Genomic DNA, 27,500 nt, shown 5'->3' on the forward strand with positions numbered 1-27,500 from the left:
TCTGGTATTTATACTCGTTTCTAGAGGTTAATTATTCCTTTTCAGATACTTTAATTAATTATAACTGTAGATCTAGTATAAATAATTTTTAATATGAACACTGTTTATAATTATTTCTTAAGTAGATCTATTTTTCATTTATGTTTCATTGCATCAGGAGCTATATTAAAGCAACTTGTATTGTGTTAAAGAAGTGGAATTAGTTATGATCGAATAATAGAGAAAGACTGTAATAGATCTTTGTAAAGTATTCACTACTCTGATTTCTTATAAATTGAATATGATGTCGTATTTACCTTAATAATTTTCTTAATGTCGTGTGAGATCACTCAAAAGATTCTTCAACTAATAATTTGACTGTATATCATATATAGCCCAAAGTGCTACAGTCACACCAAATAAATTTCCGGACAAAATATTGAAACAAAAAATTTAAAAAATATGGCATGTAAGTTCAAGACTAATTAATAAGTGTATACTTAAGCTTGGGATTTCAAGTTTTGAGAAAAGAAAGATTCACATGTTTATTTTAAGAATATATTCATAAAATAATTCTCAATATTCTGTTGCGCCGCCTTTAGCTTTGATAACTGCTTCACACCGTCTCTTCATACTTCGAACTAATCGGTCCGCAAACTCATCGTCCATTCTTTCCCACTCTTCTCGTAGAGCCACCTTCAATTGCTCCAAGTTTTTGACCGATGATCTTTTTCTTTCAATTCGCCTTTCAAGAGCATTCCAAACATGCTCAATGGGGTTCAAATCAGGGCTTTGAGCAGGCCAGTACTCAAAACCCCTGATTTGGTGGGTCTCCTTCCACCATCGAGCATAACCACCAGTATGACAGGAAGCACCATCCTCTTGGAAGATAAAATCCCTCTCCTGATGTGCCGTGACATTTGTAAACCAAGGATGGAACCTATTGGCCAAAATATTGATATATTTTTCTTGGTCTACGGAACTGGTATCAATAATTTCTAAAGGTCCAAAACCTCCTCCCCAAAAACATCCCCAAACCATAGCACCACCTCCACCCCACTTGACTGTGGGTATTATATTTCTTTCGTCATAACGCTCTCCTTCCTTCCTGAGCACTCTTTTTCCGCGTTTACTGCCTTCTACACAAAAGCGCGACTCATCAGACCAAACAACGCTTCTCCATTGGTCTTCCGTCCAATTGAGATGTTCCTTCGCCCAGCGAAGCCTACTTTTGCGGTGTCTTGCAGTCAATCTAGGCTTGTGGGCTGCTCTGTACGATTTGAAGTCAAGTCGATCGACATACGATCGAAGAGTTTCTATAGAGACAAAAACATCTAGCTTTGCTAATTCCACATTTATTTCTTTATAAGAGGTAAAAGGATCCTCTCTAATAATCCTGTTCAAGTGCCTTTCAGTTCTTTCATTTATTTTCAATGGACGACCTGTTTGCTTGTGAGGTAAAGGGCTGCCATAGTCATCAATCTTGGTTTTTATGTCTTGCACAGTAGACCTGTTCAATCCAACAAGGTCTGCAATCTCTCTAATCGTATGATGTGTTCTAAGAAGATAAAAAACCCCCCATGCTTTACTTTCTTTTGTTTCATCTTCAGATATAATTAAAGGTCGGGTGCAGTCTTTAGAGATTTGAGCAGACATTTTTTTTTAATGTATTGATGGATGAGAAAAAGACAAGTTTATTTTGTTATGAGGTTAAAATTATTTCAATAAATTTCTTTGTCCGAAAATTTATTTGGTGTGATTGTATATACGATAAACAGCCCACACAATTTATACCGTACTACCTCGGACCCTAAATCACATTATTATATTCTAAGACGTAGTTTGTATTGAATGGGCTCTCTCTCTCGTCCTTACTCAATAAAGAGGTTCAAGAGACTCATCGATTTTTCGACTTATTTTATTACTTTTATTAATCGAGAGAAATAACACGCCTATTCCACATATGAATCATGTTTAAAGTATGCTGCGATACAACAATTATCTTTTATCAATTCTAATATACTTCTTTCCGTTATGATCAGGCACTGTTCTATAACATGTAACTCAATCTTCTAGTAGTTTTTTAACGTATTGTATAAAAAATACATACTTTTATACTTAATGCATATAAACATTTATTAAAAAAGCTTATACAAGGCTAATGACAGAAGTCTGCTCATGGTAAATACAAAGCTCCATATTTGCATCACATACTCTTTGAAGATTCTAGACGACATAACCTCAAGTTCCATTATAACGAATCTAAATCATTATCGAAAGTTGTGCTGACATGTTTATGCAAATAATAAAGTTAATCATCAAAAAATGATTGTATTAAATCACCGTCTTCCTCATTTTACTGTATCTTTCCTCTTTCTCGTCTTTTAATTGCTTTTTCAATTCATTGTTAAGCTGCTCAAGAAATAATAGTAATGCAGCACAAATAAATCTATACAAATAGGGATACTTTTTTATTAAGTTAATACAAGTTTCTTTATACATTCTATTCCAAATTAACAGTAGCACCAACAGCCTCAAGTGCCTTCTTTAATTTCTCTGCTTCTTCTTTAGGAACACTTTCTTTGAGTACCTTGGGTACACTTTCAACAAATTTTTTGGCTTCAACTAAATTCAAACCAGCCAAGTTCTTTACTTCACGAATCACTTTAGCCTTTGAGGCAGCATCCACTTTATCAATCTTAATGTTGAATTCTGTCTTTTCTGCTGGCTTTTCTTCTTCAGCAGGCGCAGAAGCTGCTGCACCGCCAGGAGCAGTAGGCATAGCAACGGGCATAGCAATATCTTGGATATTTAAACGAGTCTAGCAAGTCATTAATATTCTCATTTTAAACAAGCTTTGTGGTGTACCTTCAATTGTGATACGAGTTCTGATGTTTGCAATAACGTTAAACCTTCGATTTGATCAACAATAGCAGAAATTTTAGGGTCAACAGTATTGCAGGCACCTGGGGTTGGAAGAGGTTGTTCGGTACTGTACCAACGTCTGGTACACATGGGGACTACACTTGACATTCTAATAATTACTATTCAGTTTTATGTATAATTCTGACACCGTTCACTAAATATACCGAATGGTTTGTCTGGTGGTAGTGACGTTGATTAACTTGGAGGTGTAACGAAGCTAAGTGTATGTGTGAAATTAATTTTTTTTTGTTGAATAAAAACATTCAATCTTTGCTGCTTACCATGCTGTGTATGTAAAAAAAAAGAAAGGAAAAGGATAAAGTACGAGGCAAGGGTAAGGATTTTTTGAGATATAAAGTCACGACCACGTTGAAAGTCCGTTGAATTTTATTTATTGCTCTTTAACAGCCTTTGTCTGCACTTTTTGGTTAACACCTTTAGGCATCACCTCTTTTCGTTAGAGAACAGCACATTGTATTGAACGGGTTAGGTAAGCCTTATGTTATATGTAACTAAAGCATGAAATCATTAGAAGTTCAATCTTAGTAGTACGCTACTATTGAAGTTTTTATGCTACTTACTGAGCCTTGCTTGGATTCATCAGTTCAATATAAAATCTAAAATGCAGAGAATCATTAAAATAAGAAGCACTTGTATTTATAAACATAGATATAAATATATATGCATACATATTGAAGCAATAAGCCCTAAATATTTGTTGTATTAAGATTACTTTTCTACGACACTTGCTTATTCGATTACAAACAAGTTTCATATAAAAAAATTGTTTATTAATTTACATATTAAAAAAAGTGATTGTGGTGATTGTGATGTTGGTTATGTCCACCTGTATATTATCGTTAGAATACGATTTTATGAAAATATAATACTTTACCAAAACCTGGTAAAAATCCACCAAAGCCTTGAGAAGGAGGAGGAGGAGGAGGATAGTAACCGCCGCTTTGATGATGATTCTAAAAATAGGATACAGTTAACAACGCTAAAAAGATTTATTTTGTGATGTACTTACGTTCCCATGATGATGATTACCCAAGAACTTTCCTGCTGCAAAGCTAATATCGATTGAATTAATATATTTTGTAATTTACTCTATGGCTCTATTTACCCAATTAAACCACCTGCAACAGCGCCTCCGTACCCTATAGAATATCAAAAAGTTTTTAATTTTTTTTTTTTGCCAAGAGCTTATTATTTTTTATGCTAACCTTTAAATACATTTCCTAATCCTCTATCTTGTCCCTCGACTCCTGTATTGTTTGATGGATACGGACTATTAGGATCAGAAGCGGTTGGATAAGGATGTGCTTGTTGAGTTGGATAAGAAGTAACTGCTGGAGAGTTGTTGGAATATGGCTGAGCATAACTAGACTGATAGCTGCTTGCTTCTCCACCATTGACGGTATTAAAGGAAGAAGAAGGTTGAGTAGGAAGTTCCCATTGTGTTCTACCAGTTGCTTGCTCTAAATAATAGTAACGCTGTGATGATTCATCCCAAAGGGCAATCCTGTTACAAATTTAAGTTGAACTTAGCAATACTAGCTAATAGCTCATCATTAAGCTTACCAGCCTGCAGGAAGTTGTGGAGGAGGTTGTGATTGATTCATAAAAATATATATTAAAAGTGGGAAAGAAAAGTCTAAAAATATCCAATTTCCCCAATTGTGTATTTTATAGCAAAAAATGATTAAAGACCCGATTTGTTAAGTGTATTGGATGATTGATAAATTTGTTCCAGCAAAATAAACTTGAGCCTTTTGCTCTATCAATTAAATATTGTCGATAATATCGTCTTATAAGATTCTAGCTCACTCTCTTCATGTGAATCGGGCTTTGAGTTCTCTAATATCATACTGAATTTTAAATAATTGAGCAATACTATTCTTTGAAGACCATCGCTGCCATCAATGCATTTTCAGAATTTTGTGTACTGCACTTTATTTTTTAGCACTAAAAATGATCCTGCCTTTAAGTAACTAAATTATATAATGAAAACAACCGCAGAACAAACGTAATTTAGTTTCGATGCCATACTAGTTTTTAGCCATCTCTAAGAAACTAAAATATAATGAAGATTCTTCAACAGTAAAGGAAAAGTCTGTTAGGAACGGAGTCAAAGATATTTTAAAAAAAGTTATAGCACTGCATGCTATGTCTTTGGTTAAAGAATCCACACTTCAAAGTTTTAAAATAAACTAGTATGAAGTTGCACGTTACTATTTTAACTTCACCATCATGCTACTTCATCGCTTTGCCTTTGTACTTGAACTGTTCTGTCTCAAAGCCATTCTCAGCTATATACAACTTATTCCAAATGTTGCTATAAGGATGCATTCAATATCAATCTTCGTCACGTTTGGAGTTCAACAATGATTTGGAAAATGATATTTGGATTTCTAAACTTATTAAACTATAGGAAATAATCAATTTCACTTATATTTTTACAGTTTGAAGCACTCATTAGGGTTTGTTACTCTAAAAGCATTGAATCTGAGCTTTCATGATAGACATAATTGCTATTCAACTCTTTTATATGATGTATTTCTAATTGGGAACATTGTTATGTGGATCCAACATCCCCTTTTCGTCAAATTTTGTGCAAAAAAGATTTGAAGCTGAAATCCGCTTATATTTTTTTTTCTGTTTTCAGTATCTACATTTATAATAGCACAAACATTTTAGATGGTTTGTTAAAAGAGTAAAAGGAGGCTTAGACTCTCGTGTTGTTTAATTTATAGAAAATATACTTATTAAACGTCATAAATGGGCTTTTCACCTCATGTGTTCATATTTAATTTAGGATAAATTGAAGACCAGTGAGATATTTGCAGCTATTAATATTGACAGGTCGCAAGAATGCCTATGAAATTAAGCATCACATGTCATACTCTCATTATCTAATGACCTCAAAATAATCAAGTCCATTAACATGACTCTTTCGATTCTGTAAGCATTGCACAAGAGCCCAACGTACTTGCTAAATACGCCTTGGACCAAGATATCCTCAGCTTAATATAAACACCTGTACCATATCTTGTATAGTCAAGTGGTTCTGTTTACTTGATAACAGAGCGTCTCCTATGTTCCACCAGCATTTTTCTTCAAGCTTGACGGAAGAGCTGCTAGATGAGTATTGAATACCCACGTCCGTCTAAAAATCATAAATGAACCAAAAGGCTCGTCAATTTGAGAAATACTGCCAGGTCATCAGGTAGATATTTATTTATATTTTACAAGTATAATACCTTCACAGTGTTCCAACTTTTATTTTGGTAACTCATTGACGACAAAGAAACTGAACTTGGCTTTCCAAAGCTGTATATAATAGAGCAAGACTCAACTCATTCAAATGTTTTTGCAAAACAGGCGTAAAAAAAGTCATGCCCACTGAATTTAACAGTCTGTTTTGGTGGTGTAATTAGGCTGCGCACTGTGCCTCTGAGATCCCATTTTGTATGCAAAAAAAAAAAAAAAAAAAAAAAAAAAACACCACTTAACTCAATCTCGTTTTCATTGCAACATTTATTTTGCTACCAGTTAGTCAGTAATACAAGCACACTTAAATTCTTAATGTGGATATAGAATTTGTGTATACCAAAAGCGCTCTATGTGCTATTTGTATAGGTTGTTTCATATTTTTTTCTTTTTTTATGTACATAAAAGTATGAACTGTTATTATTTGACGTTTACCAGTTATCATGATGGTTTACAACAAGCACATTCTGTTCAGTGGCAAAATAATCAATCCCAAAGTAAGTTCCGCTTATGATCTTTGTTTTTCTTTAGGGCCGTGATAATTAAAAAAGGCACTTATGTAAGATAGAGATAGGTCTCTCCATATCTTGCTATGTAAAATGATTTCTATTTCAATCATTTTTTTTAGGTAGACCAAGAATGATGGTATATTGAATCTTTTTTATTAAAAGGAAAAAAAGTCATACCTACAGTGTTAAATGCGACTGTTTAAATAAGCTGGTGTTAGACTTACAGTGCCTTTACACCATACAGACATTACTGATACAGCAATTCCAATCCCAGATAATACGATCCTAACCAAAGAACGATAGACTCTAAAGATTAGCAGGCTTTACGTCGCTAATTCGTGACCCAGAGTTGATTTGAAAAGATCTTTACAAGTGACCTATATGATCAGAGTATTCTTCATATTCCTCCTCAACTCCACTGTTCTAAATATTATGAGTGTAACTTATGATACCTCAAGCATTGTTAGAGTTACTCTCATCATTTTCATCTATTTTCATTATTCAACTTCTTATTCCACTTGGCTCTCTCTTTTGCCTTTCTTGCTGAAATCGCTTGTAGGAAGCCTGTGATCAAAATGTGCAACAAGGGGAAGCGATGATGATATAATTGTAACTTTTGAGCTTTGTTCAATTTGAAAAGTGCACATCCAATGAAGGAGTTACTTGGCCGGATTGGTTGGTCTCAAATCCTTGGGCTTGATGGAATATAAAGCAGATGTTGATCTCCGAATGGGATACTGATGGTTGTGCCTTACAGTAAAGGTGATAGGATGTTTTAGATGTCGTAAAGCACAAGTGCTGTTTCGTTCTTATTCATTGTCCTCTCTTTCATTTATATCATCATACATGTTGTCTTCTTCATTCCCCTAACTGAATTACTGTCATATCCTTTTTCTGCCAAATATCACCAGTCTAAACACTATTGCTGGATAATATTCTTCAGGACACCAGCAGGTTCTTTCAACAGTCATCATGCATGAATAGAGTTATTCTTGTACACTTGCTTGTGTATTCCTTCTAATTTGATGCAGTAATGAATACATGCTTTCTATAACCTATGCCAGCTTTCTCAACTAAGTTTTGTCTTGTTTTGCTCTATTCATATCTATCCATCGTTCTTTTCCATCTTTTTCAACATGTTTCTGTCCCAAGAAGAAAGCAAAGTGAAACTGACAGGTACAAAGATGCTATCCGAGATGTTTCTTTTGGTGGAAAAGGTTCTTTTGTTGTTTTTATAGTAATCAACCCAAAAGGATTATAATGTTCGAATGCTTAATTCTTTATAAAAAGAAGAGAATAAAAAAGCAGTGTAACGGAAATGCTGTTCAACCTATTTTATTTATAACTCTGAGCACAAAAGCTTTGTGCGGGTTATTTTTATTCGTACAACAAAGAACGTACTTGAATGTTTACGCGTGTACTACTCCCTTTAGGGGGGGTCAGTCTTCGGTGAATATCCTGTTTACCTAATAGAGATATTCAGTAAGCGAAGAAAATGAAAGACCTCTTTATTTGGGTCAGAAAAGACTTGCTCAAAAGTAGAACAATATCTATACACATCGAAGTCATGAAGGGGGTCTTCTTTATTTGGTGGTGATCATTGTTACACGTTTGCCTTTCCAGAATTTCCTTATTTGTTCCCTCTCCCCTCCCTCTCTCTCTCTCTCTCTCTCCCTTTCCTTTGCATTTCATTTCATCTTTGCAATCAGTCATAATTACAAAATGAAACAAGAAATGAAAAAAGAAAGGTCAAAAAGGCAATTGCTAGTATGACAGTATTCTTAATTACTTGTCAGAGTTCATTCTAAATCTAATTCCAACTAATGATTGAACAACAGCACGAAAGGGATCGTTAGTCTTTCAAGTATGTTTATAAAGCATAACCAGTCAGTTGTAAGTCTTTATTTAATAGCGGCAACAAGTTGGATACAGAGCAATAATGATTTTCATACTTGTTGACAATCACAATTAATCTTAATCTACTTTATAGAAATTTCTTTAAAGAATCGTCACAACAATCATAAACATGAAAAAGAAACAAAGTCAAAAGAAAAGAATCATGTTAAAGCTTTATCACATTTTTATTTAAAATATAAAAGTTGCAATGAAAAAAATAAAATAAAAGTTGCAGTGAAAAAAAAATAAAAAGTTTATTAAAAAAAATTAAAAAGAAAAAGACCAAAGACAAGGAAAAAAAGACAAGACACTCAGTTACGACATTGTTAGCCATACTTTCAAAACCATAAAAGATATGTTTCCAGATACCGACACGTGGAGGCCATGTCGAATAGGTACCCTTCTGCCTTCTTTTTTTTTCATGCAGGGAGAAGCAGCCAGCGATGGGGATATTTGCGACCTATTGTAAACCTACGCTACCAGAACTCTCCTGTTCACAAGGGTTAGCTTATAGAAGTCTCTGGAAAGCAAACCCGTTGAGACACCCCGTCCTTAAGGACATCCCAAGCAGCCAGTTGCGATCCTATCCTACAGTAATGCATCATGTGACATTTGCGGAAAGAACCACGCGATCAGGTCGCCCGACCAACTGTGATGTCGTGGAAGGACGTTCACCTACGACCGGCGAACCCGAGGGAACCCGAGAAGAGGCTGATCTGATCACCCACCAAACACACGACTACTAGTCCAGCTAGGATCATCGTGCACAACCGGAGAACCCACGAAAGCTATAGTACAACTTAAACACTCAGCCCAGACTCCAGACTCCAGACCCCAGATCCTACCCCCAGACCCTACCCCCAGATCCTATCCCAGACCCTATACCCCAGACACCCATTACCCATTACCCATTACCCATTACCAATCACCAAGCACCAAGCACCAAGCACCAAGCATCAAACACCAAATTCCAAATAATAAACAAGAATAATAAACCAAGAAGCAAGAGCAATGAACCAATGAAAAACAAACAAAAACAAGTTGTAGAAAGTTGAGAGCAGAAGACCAAAAGACAATGGATAGCAAAAGTATGAATGAAGAAAAAAAAAGAGGAATGATACGGTACCTTTTATACTTTTCTTTTTGTATTTACCTCTTATCAAATCGTTGCATTCTGTGACTGAATGAGAAGTTTTGAGGTAAATATTATCAATTCCAACTTTAGTATAGCACATACCATCAAAATCAGGTGGTATTCTTGTTGTTTTTTTTTACCTAACCTCACCTTATCAAGCCAATTGATGTCTTTAGCTTGTCAATTTACTTCTGAAAGAAAGGAAAGAGAATAGAATAAGGCATGGTTTCATTTAATAGAATAATTAATAAAGAAAGGTAGCAAACGAATAAAAACTAATAGCAGCGTAGCGTTCTTTATATCGTAAAAACCGTACCAAGCTTATATTTTATTGCATTTTTGTTTTTGTTTTGTTTTACGTTTTGCGTTGCTTTACGTTTTGCGTTGTTTTTACATCGCATCCTTTTTTCGATTGCCTATCCAAATACAAGCCATATAATATATTCCAAAAAGAAAATAAAAGAGTAAAAGAACGTGAAGTTTGAAAGAGAACCATCAAGCAAAACTTAAACAAATGTCAATTAATTGTAACAAAACAATATACAAAAGAGAAGAGTGGTAGATGCTTTATAAAAGTAAACAACTGATACAAGATACAGATTGTATCCTTTTATGCCTAAATAAATACTATAGATGCTCTACCTTCTATCTATTACAATTTTCAAAAAATGAAAAAACAAAAAACATAGAATTTAGGAATGTTTAAAAATAAGCCAAATTTGACTAGTTTACTATAATTTATAACAAAAATTGACATGACCTGTCCTTTCAACATTCTCCAAAACCCAGCTTTGTGCTGACATGTATTCTACTTTGTATTGCACCTTTCTTCATGACTTTTATGGCTACTTTAATACAACATGAATTGTGAACAACGGTATCGTGCTTATAGGGTTTACTATTGAGATTGAAAATATATTCTCATGCAACATATGATAACACGTAATACTATAAAACAAGTTTTGACAAGTTTGCTCTAATCTGGCTTCAAAATGTGTGGATTATTATGTTTCATAAAATCATTATTTTTATGCTTAGCCTTTGTTTATTTATCAACAAAACGACTGTGTAAAGGAAAAAAAAAAGAACCATTAATTTCAAAAACTGCTTAGACATTCAAACTAGCAATAGTAATCGGTTAACTTTGCTCAATTGCATGTTATCATTTTAAGCTATTATCATAACAGGATATAAACTATAACTGACGGAAGAAGATACCAAAAAAGAAAAACGGTTACCACAAAAACAAATTAATCCTTTTTAAGCCCTAAGTTTTACAAATAAACACATGGCTTTAAGGAGTAGTTTAATTTATTGAGTTTTGCTGATAAGCGTTTTTTTTTTGTTAAGAAAAGTAAAAGTGATATTTTTTTATATATTTTTTTTATCAAAAATAATGGTCGGATAAAACTAGTGCTTGTCCTATAAGAAATAAAGATTTGGGAAAAAGTATCTACTTTTAAAAGATAGCATCGGCGGGAAAAAAAAAAAAAAAAAAAAAAAAAGAGGATTTGCAAGCATAATAAAGTCAGTCATGAGGCTCCAATGTTTTAGCAACGGTTCAATGAATAAAGAATCCAAGATTATTAAGTATGGATGCGATAAAATGTTATTATTTGAACTTGAGTACGTGTATATCTATTATATATGTTTTAGTATTCTAGTATTGAAAAAAATAAAGTATTCTCTTCATTTTCTTGTAATTTTTTTTCCCAGTCATTTTTATATGCTTTGCTTATTCAAAAGTATGTTCAAATAACCAATAAGGAATACCCTTGTGAATGGCAAAAAGTTGTAAAAAAAAAAAGTTCAAGAAAGTTACCGAGTTTCTGATGTCAAGCAAAAACGTGAAATTAAAGATGGGAATCAAAAGAGACTTGACATCTAGTATATGGTCTCTCTGCTCTCCACTATACAGCCAGTTCTGTATAGTGTTGTTATAGCTTAAGTGGTGCTTTTTCATCTTTCCTTTTGTTTTTGTGAGGTTTTTTTTTGGGTTAAAGGTACAAGGCTAATAATTCGGGTTAGTATTATTCCGATACACTCTAGCCAATCATATACCAGAATGACCATCTATCGCTGTAATTGCATTTTTTCATCAATGATCATACTATTATACAAGGTACTCTAAATAATACTGTAGTATACGACCCTATAGGCTGTCAGACTGAAGAGTGCTATGAGTTACTCTAGCTGTTAAATACTATGTTGTATGGCATATGTTATGGTGTGCATATAGGAAGGAGTTACAACCAATCCCATCTCTATAGCAGGGCTTCCATTTTAATTTTTATTTCTTTTCTGTTTATAATTCACAGCAACCTCAAAAGCAGTTTAACATTAATAAAACAAATGGCCAACTGTAACAGAGCGACTGAAGGAAAAAGAAGGATATGCACAACAAAATATGGTTTAACTTAGTAATTAGAAGAGCAACAAAAAAAAAAAAAAAAAAAGAAAGAGGAATAATTAACAAAGCTGTTTGACCACACTCTAAAGTTAGGACACTCTCTACATAATAGTTTCACAATAGACAGTCTAAGCAGAAGCAATAATAACAGTACCAATAGTAGTAGTAGAAAGAGGAGAGAAAAAAGAAAAGCCGGACAAGTATTCATCACTACAAACCTTATTGTAACCCTATGATGACTTTTTTTTATTTTTGCTTCAGTTGTGATATTGTATAGGATATATGACCTATGCTAGTAGATATATGGAATAATATACATGTACATACATAAAAAGAAAAAAAAAAGAAAACAAAAGAAACAGCAATGATTATAGACAATGGAAGACAAGTAATGGATCTAAAGAGGAAATAAGGTCATAGCAACATCAATTCTTTATCTATCGAAACAAAAACAAAAGCAATAGCTAAAGAAAGGTCTATAAGAGAAGTGTATCTGGTAGTTGACTATGCAACAATGGATAGTGATACTCAAGAGATGAATATGTGTAGAATAGGATCAAGTCGAGGTAAGTGACACACGATGATAAAAATGGGAAAAGACAGCTGCCAGTGTTTGGTTATTGTATGTACATGGCTTGATACAAGACGATGCTTTAAACAAATGATCCATCAATAAATAAATAAAAGAGAAGGAAAGAGGAAGGGAAAGAAAGAAAGGGACTTTGTGTCTACCTGATTACCTTTGATGTTGAGATGATGGAGTTGCACAAAGATGGCTTAGTAATACGTCTGTATTTGCTCTTTTTTCCTTTTTCTTTTCTCTTTTTCTTCTTCTTCTTTACCTTTCGTGTTTATCCCGTGTCTTTTTACACAAGCAAAAAGCTTACTTTACAGCCAAAGACATAAACAGTCAAGTGTAGTCATAGACATTTCTAAAGGATCTTTTCTCTAATAATCTATCAACAGTTGAAAATAAGCAAACAATCGACGAAAGCAAACCTATGAAGGATGTTACCAGACCTATTCTTCCTATACGAAAAGCAATGGAGAGCAGCTCAACAAGCAGACTAGAAACTACACATGAACCAAAGATAGGGAGTTAAAGAAAAATAACAAAAAGGAGAAGGAAGGGAAAAAAAAAAGAAGAGCGATAGAAAAGCCTTAGTTTAGGAATACAGACACTTGTCTACTGAAATCACCATATAATTTGAAGAAAACAAAAAGTAAGGAATAGAGATAGAAATATAAGTATAGAGAACAGAGAGATAGCAGTGATCAACACTTTAAGTATAATGTAACCTTAGTCAATAGAAATAAGAAATGTGATAATGATCAATAGAAAGGAGATAGTATGGGATGAATAACGCTACGAAGAAGAAGAAGATGGAGGTGGTGGTGATAAAAGTATGTGCTATATCATTATAAACAAAGTAATTGTCATGGATCATACATAGAATTCTGTATGCTTTTGAATCCAAGTAGAATAAAGGACAAACTATCGAAGCAAGAGAGAGCAGAGACAAGAAAACAAGAACAAGAAGACATCAAAGGAATAGTTTATTTAGAAGAAAGGGGAGAGAGAGAGAGAGAGAGAGGACTGTGCTTGTGAGAGTGGTTGTGTGATAGATCAACCATGGGTATATATATATATATATATGTGTGTGTGTGTATGTATGGATCTAGTCAAGACCTACTTGCTATGACAATATTATGAAAGTAGGAGAGATACAAGACTATGAGTACCTGATTTCACCATGACAACCAGTTATTATCAAGTCACCATCAATGTTGATCATCCAATAGCAAGTTTACATGACAAGGTAGGTACGATACAGTAATAGGACAACAATCATCGTGTAGAGCTTATCCTCTATTGCCTATGATGACCATAACGATGCTGTACATGCTTATTATTCATATATATCAAACAAGGTAAGAAGTGATAGAACAAGTAATAGGACAGTGAGATCAGTCACTATGAGACTGTTCAGTGACAACCTTATGGTCTTATACTTGATCAATCTATATCTTTTTTAATAAATCCCCCATTTACAAAGACATTCCTTGTACTATTTCTCTATGTTATTTCTCTATGTTATTTCTCTATACTATCTCTATATGCGGCTTAGTTGCTTTTCATGTACACAAAAGACTGTTTGAGTGGAGTTTTTATAAGATGCTGTAAAGCTTTATGACTAGTGAACCAAGTATTCCGATGTAAACTAATTAGTCTATAAGAAAAAGTAAAAACACAAACAAAGCCTTGTTCTCTATTCTATTCTATTCTATTATGGTATAGTGACTACAGAATATGAAGAAAAGGGTCTTTATGAATTAAAGAATAATTAAGAAAAGAGGGAAAAAAAATGAGCAAGAGGAAAATAAGAATACCCATAAATGGAAACAAGGTCAAGTACGGTCATGGATAAACGAATGTCCGATAAGGTCAATATCATCCACGTGATCTTATCTGTCATTGACGGACAATGAAATCAACTAAGGTACATTGTTGTCGATCCCTATTTCTTTGTTCTCTCTTTTTCTTCTTTCCTTTTTCTCTCTCTTTCCCTTTCTCTCTCTTTCCCTTTCTCTCTCTTTCTCTTTCTCTCTCTCTCTTTCATTTCTATTCGCTTCGTAGGTACTTGTCATATATATACTTTTGTATTGCAAAGTGGAATTGCTTGACCTAATGTCGTCCAGATCTACTTCATGTGAAGGAAAAATTCAGCAGAAGGGTCAATCTAGAAAGAAATGAACAACATAATGTAAGTCAGTCTGACAACATACATTGTTACTTTACTAATACCCCTAAGTGGCCAAGGGAGTTTCTTTTATGGTTTATTTGAATGCTTTTCGTTCATCAGCACAGAATATTAATTGGTATTTTTTTTTTGTACACTCACAAGAACACCCTCTCTTTCTCCCTCTCTCTCTCTCTGCTGACAACATTATTGTTATAGAAAGTAATAAGCAAATAATGAATGAATTATGAACGAATAATGAATGAAAAATGGAGTAATGGTGAATGAACAATGAAAGCTCAACCAAGAAAGAATAGCAAAGTGCACTTTAGACCAACTGTTATGATCATACTATCTGTAAAAGGTAATAGGTCCCAGGCTTTAAAGGGTACGTGGATGGTACTTTGTCTCATTGTTTACATAGTATTAAAGTCTTGGCTTGCAGATATAAGAAAAAGAATCCATGGTGCTATACAAAGCTATTTTAGTTCTCTTCCTTTGTACACTAAGGATGATGATCGCTGTACATGAAGCTAATGGACTTGTTTGAAGACGTGAAAGAAGCCAAACAATATAATAAACAATGTAAGTACCATGAGAAAGAGAGAAAAGAAAAAGGACAAAGAATGATTTTATTACATAGGATATATATAAAAGTACAAGTACTAAATTCGACATTGTTAGCCATGCCTTTATAGTAAAGACATGTTTCCAGGCACCGCCACGTGGAGGCCATGTCGAATAGGTGCCCTTCTACGTTCTTTTTCCAAAAAGGGGAGAATCAGATAAAGCGTAAAGCAATAAATCGAAGAACCCCTGCTGAACTGGTAACTCTCTCAGTGTTGCTGATCTACTATGATGCTGATCTACTATGATGCTGATCTACTGTGTTGTTGTGATTGATAAAGAAAGAAAGAAAAAAGATATCGAATCTGGTTCCTTTTTATACATTTTTTGCTCTTATCAAAGTTTACTCTGCGTTGGCGTGACGCGATGATGAGAAATTAACAAAAGCAATTCCTGCAAAATTGTCTGTCTGTTACATTTTTGACCATGGGAATCCTTCTTTCTCTCACTCTTCATGGTTTTATTGTATCATTCATCAGTCAAAATCTAAAAGAAACCGACATCTTCAGTCTTTTCTTACTCTCCATCGTCATAATATTGAAACATAATCTGTAAGTAATTACGTGATAAAACCTGTTGTCCTACTAAATTAGTCAATTCGTCTATAGAACCAATGAAGTACAAGTCCTAGGGTTTTACATGATCATTCTACTTTGACCTAGTCATCAGTCTCAGTTGACAAGGAAGCATATGAAAAGATTTAGAAACACAATGCTTCCGAAAAGCATAATGTTGTTCTATTTAGCCAGAATTAATAACCTAGGATTCAGTATTGCATAAAGATGGTGCTACAGTCTTTTATGAAATGTAAGTCAAATGCATTTCATATGTCACTTCATTTCTAAAAATAATCAACGTTTTTTTTTATCTTCCATAGCATGATCACAGTCAAGTACAATAAAGAAGAAGGAATGGAATAAAATGATGACTTTTGTCCAGATGATACCAAATCAAAGAGACTTACCTTGTCCTTTATCTACTCATTCTTTTGTATGGAATTGAATATGAAGAATTATCAAGAGATACTTTGTGATCATATCATCTCTCATTGTTCTTTTTTGCTGTTATTTTATCGCTTGGTGACAAATCTAGTTTCAATTGATGCGTATCTTGTTTGCTATATTTGTTATTATCACATTCCTTGAAATAGGTTGAGCTATAGTATTGGTCAAGTATGAAACAAGACTGTTTGGCAATAAAAATGTTTGAAAGAGGGGTTCATGGGGTAATGAATAGTAGTATCGTCCTGTATGTTTTTGACATTCCCTGAAATCTGTCGACATGGTTGCAAATGACCTCCAGTCAATGTTCTAAAAATTATGTAAATATAGGAATGTATTATCCTGTGGTCAATGAGAGCATGTTAGAATTCCGGTGAGAAACCAAATGAACAAATTACAAAAGAAATAAATTTATTGCTTTACTACGTATTCTTTACTGTTGATCATATGGCTGATGGGGATGGTTGCTTTTGGTGTTTGGTAATAAAGAAAATATCCTACGACTAGAATAACATAATGTTTTATAACTGATGAAGAAAAAAATAAGCATGATCTTTCAATATGCTTTGTTCGGTGTACGGAATGGATAGTAGCAATATAAATCATGCGATGCTGTGATGATATGATTTAAAAGCCGCGATTGATTATAATAAATACAATTGAATTTTGGATTGTGTATGCTTAATATTAGTAGTTTATATAGATGTGCAAAATATACGCTGAGCAACAAAGTCATGTTATGCATTAGTAATCAAAAACACACCTATTCAACGACATATGAACTTGATTATCGCTGTTGTATAGTTGATTATAAGAGCTTATATGCTTAGTTTTGTAGTTATAGTTCCATAGTATAACATCTCGTTTTAAAAATATATAAAGAGGTAGCCTTAAAGCTTTTTATTATAAAGTGTGATAAGTTTTTTTTTGTAAAATGATAATTTCTATAACAGTTAATAATCTGCTTTGTATTGAACTTATGCTATTGTTGCTAGGTGAATATTCAATATTTGTATTTATTGAAGAATGATTCTTTTATATGATGAAATGTAGTGAACCAGTTGTATTGTATTGTCCACAAAAAGCTATAAATTGTATATTCCGAATCCTTCTCAGATGAATTTAGTCGAATAAGATCCCTGAGTTTAGCTATTAGTCCAAAAGCTGTCTTATTTTTGTAAGGAGCGCCATATTAAATAAATAAAAAGGAGTATTAATGCGAACTATGCTGATGGATTATTTAGAATAAGGAGTAATATTTAATATTGAACAAGGAATGAATGAAAGAAAATTACTGAATTAGTACTCACATGTAACCAAAGGAACAAATGAAATCCTTTTGCTGTAGGTGACTTTGGTTTGACTGTTAAGAAGTGACCTTTTTTCAAATAATTTTTTTTAAAAAAAAAGTATAAAAAGAGGAGCCAAATTTCAAAATTATTTTCTTCTTTGAAACTGTTGGCGTTTTGTTCATCTCTCATTCGTGGTGGGAGAACCGCTCCTCCCATCACGTCTCCGTAGCGTTGTCGATTTCCTCTGCAGTATAAAGATAAGACGAAAGCGAAGGGCACTTAAAGACATGGCCTCCACGTGGCAGTGCCTGGAAACATATTTTCATTTTGAAAATATGGCTAACAATGTCAGCTTTTTTTTATATCAAATAAAAATGAAAAGTCACTTTTAATAAAAAAAAATACTTCCTAAATATTCCTCTTGTCTTTTTACCTTTCACTTTTTGCTTTGTCTAAGTTACTTGTTTGTTTTTAAACCAATTGTTTTGCTAAGCATTCCTCTAATCCTATCTCTACTCTTTTAATTGAAAAGTCAAGTTGTGTAATAAAATAAACATAAGACCAGGTAGTGTATGATTGACAAAGCAAAGAAAAAAGAAAAACAAAAAGAAAGAAGCTGGTGGTAAAGTTGAGATTCCTTAATTAGCATTCTCAAAAGGAATCTAATGAGTGATGAGTCACGTCTTTTATTTTTTATATCATTCAGTTGGTATGTATGCTAAGTACTCAGTATATTGATAGTATGCTTTGTCTGCTTTACGTTTTTTTTCTTTTAGAAAGCTTCTTTTGTTTTTTTTATTTTTCTCAGGCAAGTTTGCATTCAAATGAAGACAAGAGATGAAAAAGTAGCTGCTACTGTTCTTTTGCTTAGTTGCTTTCTTTTCTTGCCTTTTATGTGTCTAAAGGTATTTGGTTATGAAAAAGTATGTTTGCAGGAATGATGGAGAATGAGGAGGGATGAGTGAAGAAGCTAAAGACAAGCACGTAAGCAAGACTAATAAGGTATATAGTGTAACCATACTTACACCGACTTTCCCCTTTTCACCTTCCTTTTAAGGAACTTGGGAATGTATCGCCTACTTGCTGACTTATAAGCATAGATAAAGTACTTGGCATGTAACAAATAGATGTTGTAGTGGATAAAAGGTTGTTTTATTTTTATTTGCATGTCAAGTAAATAAAGAATACAATGTGTTTGCTCTCTCTCTCTTTTTATATAATGATTATAAATGTAATTAAAAAGATGACAAAGAGACATCAACATATATGGAAAAGTAAGCAAGTAGGTCAAGTCTTTGCAGACTGGCTATGTACGAGATGACCAAATGCAGAAAAGGGTAAAAGAGAAACGGATTCTAAAGCGGGTGTATCGAGAACAACTGCTCTGGTATCACTATTGTTGCACAAGGACCTTGTGTGTAGAGTTATAAATAAAATGTGTTACATAAGCACACTGTTTACTTGAACAAGCTTTCCCTTTTTCTTTTCATTTGTAAACACTATGAATCTTGTTAAAGCAGCATTACAATTCTCTGAAGTAAATACCAACAAAACAAGAAAAGAAGATAGCTGGCTCTCTTTCTCAACATAAAAAAAAACGTCAGCTCAAGGTGCAATGTCAGTAATTACAACCTGCTTCTTTTAATTTGACACATCTCTTTAGAAGAAACTCCCCCCTTTTTTTCTTATATACCTTTGTAGCTAACAACGCACCAAAAATAATGTGATAATAAGAATAACAATAGAATAAACAACACTATTTCATCAGCTAAAAGAGAGAGGTTACTACCTCGAGATGCAAGTCTGCCAAATTAAAAAAGTTGCTTGGGCCACACTCTAAAGTTAGGACACTCTCTACATAATAGTTTCACAATAGACAGTCTAAGCAGAAGCAATAATAACAGTACCAATAGTAGTAGTAGAAAGAGGAGAGAAAAAAGAAAAGCCGGACAAGTATTCATCACTACAAACCTTATTGTAACCCTATGATGACTTTTTTTTATTTTTGCTTCAGTTGTGATATTGTATAGGATATATGACCTATGCTAGTAGATATATGGAATAATATACATGTACATACATAAAAAGAAAAAAAAAAGAAAACAAAAGAAACAGCAATGATTATAGACAATGGAAGACAAGTAATGGATCTAAAGAGGAAATAAGGTCATAGCAACATCAATTCTTTATCTATCGAAACAAAAACAAAAGCAATAGCTAAAGAAAGGTCTATAAGAGAAGTGTATCTGGTAGTTGACTATGCAACAATGGATAGTGATACTCAAGAGATGAATATGTGTAGAATAGGGTCAAGTCGAGGTAAGTGACACAAGATGATAAAAATGGGAAAAGACAGCTGCAAGTGTTTGGTTATTGTATGTACATGGCTTGATACAAGACGATGCTTTAAACAAATGATCTACCAATAAATAAATAAAAGAGAAGGAAAGAGGAAGGGAAAGAGAGAAAGAGACTTTGTGTCTACCTGATTATCTTTGATGTTGAGATGATTATCTCTCTTTTCTTCCCTTCCCCCTTTTTTTTTATTTTTTATTCTTTTCTTTTTGTGTTTACTCATGTTCTTTTTATATACACAGAATTTTACTTTACAACCGAGATTAGCTTAGGAGTGTTTGAAACAGTCTCTTGTGTCGACTATAAATAATGAGCAAGCAATCTTTAACCTTAAAAGGAAAAGAAAGGCGCTATATAAGCCATGATATTCTCAAATTTGTTTCCTTATAGCAAAGCGAGCTTGAAAATCATTCAACAGCTAAAGCTAGGAATGCACATTAAGCAGACAAAAAAGAAAAAGAAGCATAAACCAAAAAGTCTTACCGTTAGGGTTTACCAGCTTTTCCTATTTAAACCCATCATAAAGTTAAAAGAAATACAGAAAAAGTTACAGCACTGCATATACTGCTACTATACGTTATACTAACCAAATTACTTAAACGAATAATCGGTATTTATGATACGATGGATATAATATACTGTCAAACATGTTCCAAAAGGAGAATAGAGCAGCAAAGAAAGAAAGATGTTAGTAGCTTGTAATCCAACCAAAACACAACTATACTTAAAAGAAATGAGATATAGTTTAGTAAAAGAAAGATAAGATGAACAAATAACATAGAATGATGATAAAATGTATGCATAATCATAGGAAGGATAAACAGTCAATTATTTGCATGTACTACTTATAACAGAACTGTATGAAAGATAGGGAGAAGAAGAGTGAGAGGAATCATAGTCAGCAACAACAATAACAACAGCAATAATAATAGTAATAATGACGACCATTTACTTTTGTAGTTGATATCAAAGATTGTCGAAGTGTAAGACATGTTTCATCCTCCTAAAAACCTCAATATTAGTTTTGTTTGTCTTTCATTAACGGCTCTACTGTTTCTGCTGTTTCTGCTGCTTCTGCTGCTGATGGAAGTAACGCAATTGATGAAAGTTATGTTGAACAATACAGCGAGAAACAAGAATCTAGTAGATTGCCAATTTTGAGACGATTTCCATTTGAGGATATACCAAAGGTAAAAGAATCTTTGACTGACATGATGGATCCTAACCTCGAGACTCGATGGAAAATTGATCAAGTATTGGAGATTGAGTAGATAGAAGATGTAGAAACTATATGATGATGATGATGATGATGATGATGATGCATTGTTCAACGGTTAGCAAGATTATAATTTTCTATTCTTAAATTAACATTGGCTTGTACTTTTCTGTATTATAGGCATTCATATATATATATATACATATTTACATATACACATATATTTGTATACATATACTTGTATATATAAATATATCCTATAATCACCGGCTATTTTTCTTCCTTTATATCTTTGTGGAGTAAGCTTTTTAAGATAGACTACTGGTGCAATGTCTTTACTGATTAACGTAGATCAATGCAAGGTATTTTCTTTATCTAAACTATACTCAAGAGACTTGCTAATAGGCCCTAGACAAACATTTATATAACAAATTATAACGAATATTAATACAAGAGATATATACATGTATACATATGTCATGATTGTCGTACACTAATGCACAACGAAGAGACAAAAGAAACTATAAGCACTCACCGAACTCACAAGGGCAAAAAAGAAGATAAGCAGTAAAGTATATGAGGCATCAATTACTGAGCAATCCGTCAACACCATGATATCATTTTGCATTATGCACTAAAACGGTTTTGGAAGTGGGAGGTAGAAAAGCTAGAAAGCGGATTAGAGTGCTAGCCACAAGGAAATAACAGAAGCAGAGAGCTTGTCAATCCAGACTTGTCCTAGCAAAGTTGTACTCGATATCAGGGTGACCGAATTTTATGGGGATGATAGAGGATCTGACAGAGAGTGAATCAAAAATATAGACAACAAGCAGAAGCTGATATAAAAAGAAAGATTGATGACATAGCAGTATATGTGATGACTCTCATATCTAGATAATGGAAATTGCAAGCAGTACCAAAGAGTAAACAAACAAATAAACAAAAAAAGGATAGACCATCAGATGAAAATGGGCCATGTCACCACAACCACAAGAACAAGAAATTGACTTGTCTAAGATCTACACTCATGTGCCAGCGAATAAGAAGAGAATGATCAATATGGAAAGCAGGGCAAATAAAGAATGTGATCCACCTCAAAGCCCAAGATAATAAACGCAGATCAGGACTTGAGTGGTTGATTAAAGAAAGGTATCAGATTGATCTTGCTGATACTTACGTAGCCAAGAGGACAGACGAGAAAAAGAATGAAAAGTATGCGAAGGATAGTCAAGAACCAGGGCATCAACACGGAATGACATTGGTGATAGATTGTAAATGAGCCGAAACACACATCTTGATACAGTTTGATGACCACCAACGAAAGCATACACAGATATCAGTCTTGAATGTCATTAAGCTCGTCATTGCTCTTTCATGTAAACTATGTAATGGCTAGGTCGTATTCAAGCTTAGGGAACGAATGAAGACAGCGATCGGACGACAGGAGAGCAAGAGAATATACCTTTGACAGCCAAGGCTTATTCAATTAGATTAAATCATAGCCTCCAAGATACTTGCAAAGCCAGAGGTGTCTTCACTATTGAATTGCAAACTGAGATAAACAGGTCCATCCACAGAGGAAATACCAACATCATAAAGACGCGCTTACAGAAAGTGAATTAATGATAGAGCAGGTGAATTAAGTACAGCATAATTTGGAGAACTTTGTTTGTAGTCAAGAGTCAAGAATTAGAATCTGTGCTATCAGCAGCACACAACAGAATATTGAAGGGAATGGGCAAAAGGTATGAGAAAGATAAAGAGGAAAGCAAAGGAGAAGACTAACGAAAATCAGAGCATTAAGATCAGAAGAACCAGACGAACCAGAAGGGGGCAAAGATAACGCTTAGTTCGTACTGACTGAAAAAGCAGAGCGAAGCAAAGTAGGCAGTGTGCTGATGTAGATAGAACACAGATGAAGAATTGGGATAGACAAATATACTTTGAGTACCTTTTTTTTTTTTTTTTTTTTTTTTTTTTTTTTTTTTTTTTTTTTTTTTTTTAGAAAATTTGCTCAAGCTATATGCTTAAACAAATGCAAATGTCTTACCAAAGGCATAGTTGCTGCTTTAATGGCCTAGGCCATTTTGTCTACTTTACTTTTATTTTCTCTTGCAATCATATGTATATTATATATCATGAGCAGAGGTGTAAAAGAAAAAAGAATTTATTGTAAAATAAAGCATCTTTTCTTTTTTTTAAAGAATACTTAAAGTTACTTTATCCTTTCTTATTACTAGCCATACATTATATAATTTACTAGCGATTTTTCTTTTTTCTCTCATTTTCTTTCGTATTATCATACACATAATCTGGTATATCAAATCTCAACTTTTCAATCTCTTTTTCTTTTTTTGTGATCATTACTTTCTATTAGCTGCCCTTTCCTATGTATTGCTTGCTACATGGTTGAATATACATATGATCTTCAATGCACTTACATGATCTCCTTTCATTCATATCTTTACTCACTATAAATATGAAAGATACAAGACTCATTATGTTTGACCCATTTTCTATAAGAATTCATCTACAAGAACAAAGCGTTCATCACTTTACTACTTTTTTCACTCCTCTATCTTGGTTGATACCCTTACACTATCTATAAACAGAGAGCTCTTTTCTCCTTTCTTCTTTTTTTCGAGGTATGCAAGCAGGTTGGCTTGAGGTTACTTTTCCAAGTTTTATATAAAAAAGAAAGTATTGAATAAAACAAATGTGTGCAATACATGTGTGGACGGTAGAATTCTAGTTCTAAAATGCTGCAACCTGTAGTTTTTCTATTCTTGTTGTTACTGTTGTGATTCTTCAAGCTTGGAAAGAATTCTGTTTCTCGGTTTAGTCAGCTCATCAAGGGATACATATGTTGTTTTCTTCTTTTTTTGAAGCCAAGTTCAGTAATGAACAACGGTGATTTTCTCTTTTTGGGATTAAAAAGAAAAGAAAAGAGAAAATGCTTAAGCTTTCTTTTTCTTTTTTTTCCCCCGAGAATAGATTGTACACTCAGTAGATGTGAAATGGATCTATTAATATCCTAGAAGGATTGTATTACCTTATTTATATACTATAGTGATACAATGTAACGACATATAAAAAGGTATTTGAATTGTCGGTCATTTCTTTATATAAACACCTTCAAAGATAAGTTCGTACGCAGCTGGCTTGCAAAGCTGATTTAGTACATTCCATAAAAGTTCATGTCTCTTGCTTTCCTTATAGTTCAACGCGCAAAGACCCAAAGAATTATATTAGAGACAAGAAACAATCCCTTTATTTAAATGATAATGATAACAATGACAGTAGAAACAGTATTGATAACCATAAAATGAATGAAAGCAAGTAAAATAAAAGAGAATGGTTCATCTAATTGTGTTTATGATCCAAATGCTCTTCAGGCTCATCAGAAAAGGTATGACGTAATGGCAATTTATGGCTGTGAAACATAATTGGGTGGAAGAAAATGTTACACAATTTACCTAATAAATCTTATTTTGTTATCCTTACTTTCTTTTCCCTTCATTCACATAATCTACTTTTTTTTTTTCTTTCTCTTGCTCAACCACTCATAATAAAAAAAGACGCTTAGAAGAAGAAGAACGCTTAAGCGAAAGAAGTGGCTACTACTTTAGCTTTTCTATTCGCGTAATTCAACCTCAATTAACTGTCTAAACAGTTGAATAATAGTAATAAAAAAGGTAAACCGGAACGAAAACCAAACAGAGCAGAGTAAATAATAAAAGCTTGTCAAATAGACGATCCTTATAATACCTGTTGGGTTTACAAATAGAAAAAATAATCAAGAAAACAGAAATGTCGGGAACACTACAGATTAGAAGAATGTTGTTAATGTTCGCTACTTAATCTCAACCGTACTTCTCCTCTTTCTTTTCCTCTATTGCTTGTTCTTTTCATGATATCCTGTGCCCACTTTGATATGCAATATGAAAAACATTCCAACAAGTCTATGTTTGAATGTGCCTTTGTACATATAAAAGCCGACTCTGATAATAAAAAGAGCTGACAATTCAGCTCTATAGGAAGGTAATAAAGAACATACAAATAAAGATATACACCAAGTCTCTAGACTCATGACTTGATTCTTTTTAGGTAATCAAGCTCTCAACTATTATTTATGCTGCTTACAAAATATGTGTTTATTCTTTTATCAGACAGAGTGTGTAGTCCGTTTTAAACCAAAAAGTTGGCATTTTTAGGTAATAGTATTATCATTTTTGAAAAAAAGTATATATTTTTAAACCTCCACAAAATATTGACTAAACATGCTATAGCAGCCATAGGGTCTTCAGCCAAAAATTTTAAATTGTAGCGGCTGTTGAGCCCTAGACTTTTGGGGGAAATTTTGGCCAGGACTGCAGCCATAATCGGATATTGAAGTTATATCTCAGATTCAGAACTTCAACTATTTTTAACTACATGGAAACTAACGATAGCGATAAACCAAGTACACCAAAAGATTCAGCGAATTTTTTGCTACTAGGAACCATATTGTTTCTTGCAGAATATCAAAATGGGGGTGAGTTATTTTAAAAAAACATGCATTTTTCTGTGTTTTTTTAAAATAATTTTTGGACCGATGATTTTACTACAAAATAAATAATTAATATTCGGCAAGGCCCTATTGGGCCTTATAGAGGGCGGAGCAAGTGAAAATTTGGTACCCCCTCTAAGCTGCAACGGTTTTGAAATTTTTACCAGCGACCCTTCAAATGATGATAGCAGAGACTATGCACTGGCATACCTGATGAAGGGTTCACAAGGGGCGAAAGTATATTATGATGCTTTTCTTCAAGGGGATAAAGGACAAACGGTAAATATGTATTGCTATGTGGGATACTCAGTAGAAACACAGATACAGAATACTGCCCAATCTGTGGTTTCTCTTTTGCCAAGGGTATATCAAGTCCCTTAAGAGCTAGGGTATGTAACAACCGTAGGTCTAGGTAGATGGCTTTGGGTAATAATAGGCACACGATGCCATAGGGAGGAGGGAATGAAAGCCGCACATGCACTATACCGATGAGGTAGAGAGATTATGGCCTTTTGGGCAGATGGTTAGGATATGCCTCTAAATTCCTATCGTGCTGGGATAATGTCTATTATTCATTTGTTGTTGTTGAAGTAGGAGCAAGGGAAAATGGGAGGAGGTTCTATAGCAAGTGAAAACAAACATTGCTACATACGCATATCCGCACATACATACTGTGAAAACTAGGCTGAAGAGACTCAGGCATGGTCAGTTTAGGGGTACAGCCTGCTTGGGGTTTGATCGAAGCCACCTTTGATGTTCTAGAGCTGATGCTTCAGAGAGAGAGAGGTAACCCTTTATGATAAACTTGGAAGTTCAGTATATTAAAAAGGTTAATACATAAACAACTTTTAACAATGGATCTCTTGGTTCTCGCATCGATGAAGAACGTAGCAAAGTGCGATAATTGGTGTGAATTGCATATTCAGTGAATCATCGAGTCTTTGAACGCAGCTTGCACTCTATGGTTTTTCTATAGAGTACGCCTGCTTCAGTATCATTACAAACCCACACATAACATTTGTTTATGTGGTAATGGGTCGCATCGCTGTTTTATTATAGTGAGCACCTAAAATGTGTGTGATTTTCCGTCTGGCTTGCTAGGCAGAAGATGACATTAGTTTTAGGGCCCTTTTCTATTGGTTCATCCAAGAAGAGGACCTCCAACTATGATCTGAAGTCAGGCGGGACCACCCGCTAATCGCACGATTGTTAACTAAGCGGAGGAAAAGAAAATAACAATGATTTCCCTAGTAACGGCGAGTGAAGAGGAAAGAGCTCAAAGTTGGAACCTGTTTGGCCTAGCTAAACCGGATTGTAGACTGTAGAAGTGTTTTCCAGGCAAGCCGAGTAAATAAGTCCTTTGGAACAGGGCATCATAGAGGGTGAGAATCCCGTCTTTGGCTTGAGCATTTGCCTTTTGTGATACGCTTTCAAAGAGTCAGGTTGTTTGGGAATGCAGCCTAAATTGGGTGGTAAATCTCACCTAAAGCTAAATATTGGCGAGAAACCGATAGCGAACAAGTACCGTGAGGGAAAGATGAAAAGAACTTTGAAAAGAGAGTTAAACAGTATGTGAAATTGTTAAAAGGGAA

General features: G+C 33.8%; 6 protein-coding genes across 6 annotated transcripts; 2 read left to right on the forward strand and 4 right to left on the reverse strand.

Annotated features, from left to right (window-relative positions):
* Nucleotides 1-555: 555 nt before the first annotated feature.
* Nucleotides 556-1,635, reverse strand: RO3G_08906 (uncharacterized protein; the record flags this gene model as incomplete). The annotated part of the gene is made up of 1 exon (XM_067663491.1): nucleotides 556-1,635. The coding sequence occupies one exon, from the start codon at nucleotides 1,633-1,635 to the stop codon at nucleotides 556-558; it is 1,080 nt and encodes a 359-aa protein (XP_067519592.1).
* An 847-nt stretch (nucleotides 1,636-2,482) lies between these two features.
* Nucleotides 2,483-3,188, reverse strand: RO3G_08907 (mitochondrial 54S ribosomal protein bL12m; the record flags this gene model as incomplete). The annotated part of the gene is made up of 4 exons (XM_067663492.1): nucleotides 2,483-2,800; nucleotides 2,848-3,013; nucleotides 3,069-3,121; nucleotides 3,186-3,188. 4 exons carry the CDS (start codon nucleotides 3,186-3,188, stop codon nucleotides 2,483-2,485), a joined length of 540 nt encoding a protein of 179 aa, XP_067519593.1.
* Nucleotides 3,189-3,707: 519 nt separating this feature from the next.
* RO3G_08908 (uncharacterized protein) lies at nucleotides 3,708-4,529 on the reverse strand (the record flags this gene model as incomplete). The annotated part of the gene is made up of 6 exons (XM_067663493.1): nucleotides 3,708-3,751; nucleotides 3,800-3,878; nucleotides 3,935-3,977; nucleotides 4,031-4,064; nucleotides 4,131-4,429; nucleotides 4,489-4,529. 6 exons carry the CDS (start codon nucleotides 4,527-4,529, stop codon nucleotides 3,708-3,710), a joined length of 540 nt encoding a protein of 179 aa, XP_067519594.1.
* A 4,496-nt stretch (nucleotides 4,530-9,025) lies between these two features.
* Nucleotides 9,026-9,328, forward strand: RO3G_08909 (uncharacterized protein; the record flags this gene model as incomplete). The annotated part of the gene is made up of 1 exon (XM_067663494.1): nucleotides 9,026-9,328. One exon carries the CDS (start codon nucleotides 9,026-9,028, stop codon nucleotides 9,326-9,328), a length of 303 nt encoding a protein of 100 aa, XP_067519595.1.
* Nucleotides 9,329-20,925: 11,597 nt separating this feature from the next.
* Nucleotides 20,926-21,414, forward strand: RO3G_08910 (uncharacterized protein; the record flags this gene model as incomplete). Its single annotated transcript, XM_067663495.1, has 3 exons — nucleotides 20,926-20,938; nucleotides 21,104-21,126; nucleotides 21,166-21,414. 3 exons carry the CDS (start codon nucleotides 20,926-20,928, stop codon nucleotides 21,412-21,414), a joined length of 285 nt encoding a protein of 94 aa, XP_067519596.1.
* A 4,654-nt stretch (nucleotides 21,415-26,068) lies between these two features.
* Nucleotides 26,069-26,611, reverse strand: RO3G_08911 (uncharacterized protein; the record flags this gene model as incomplete). The annotated part of the gene is made up of 2 exons (XM_067663496.1): nucleotides 26,069-26,388; nucleotides 26,581-26,611. 2 exons carry the CDS (start codon nucleotides 26,609-26,611, stop codon nucleotides 26,069-26,071), a joined length of 351 nt encoding a protein of 116 aa, XP_067519597.1.
* Nucleotides 26,612-27,500: the final 889 nt, after the last annotated feature.

Source organism: Rhizopus delemar, genomic scaffold (genome assembly GCF_000149305.1).
Source record: "Rhizopus delemar RA 99-880 supercont3.6 genomic scaffold, whole genome shotgun sequence".
NCBI lineage: Eukaryota > Fungi > Mucoromycota > Mucoromycetes > Mucorales > Rhizopodaceae > Rhizopus > Rhizopus delemar.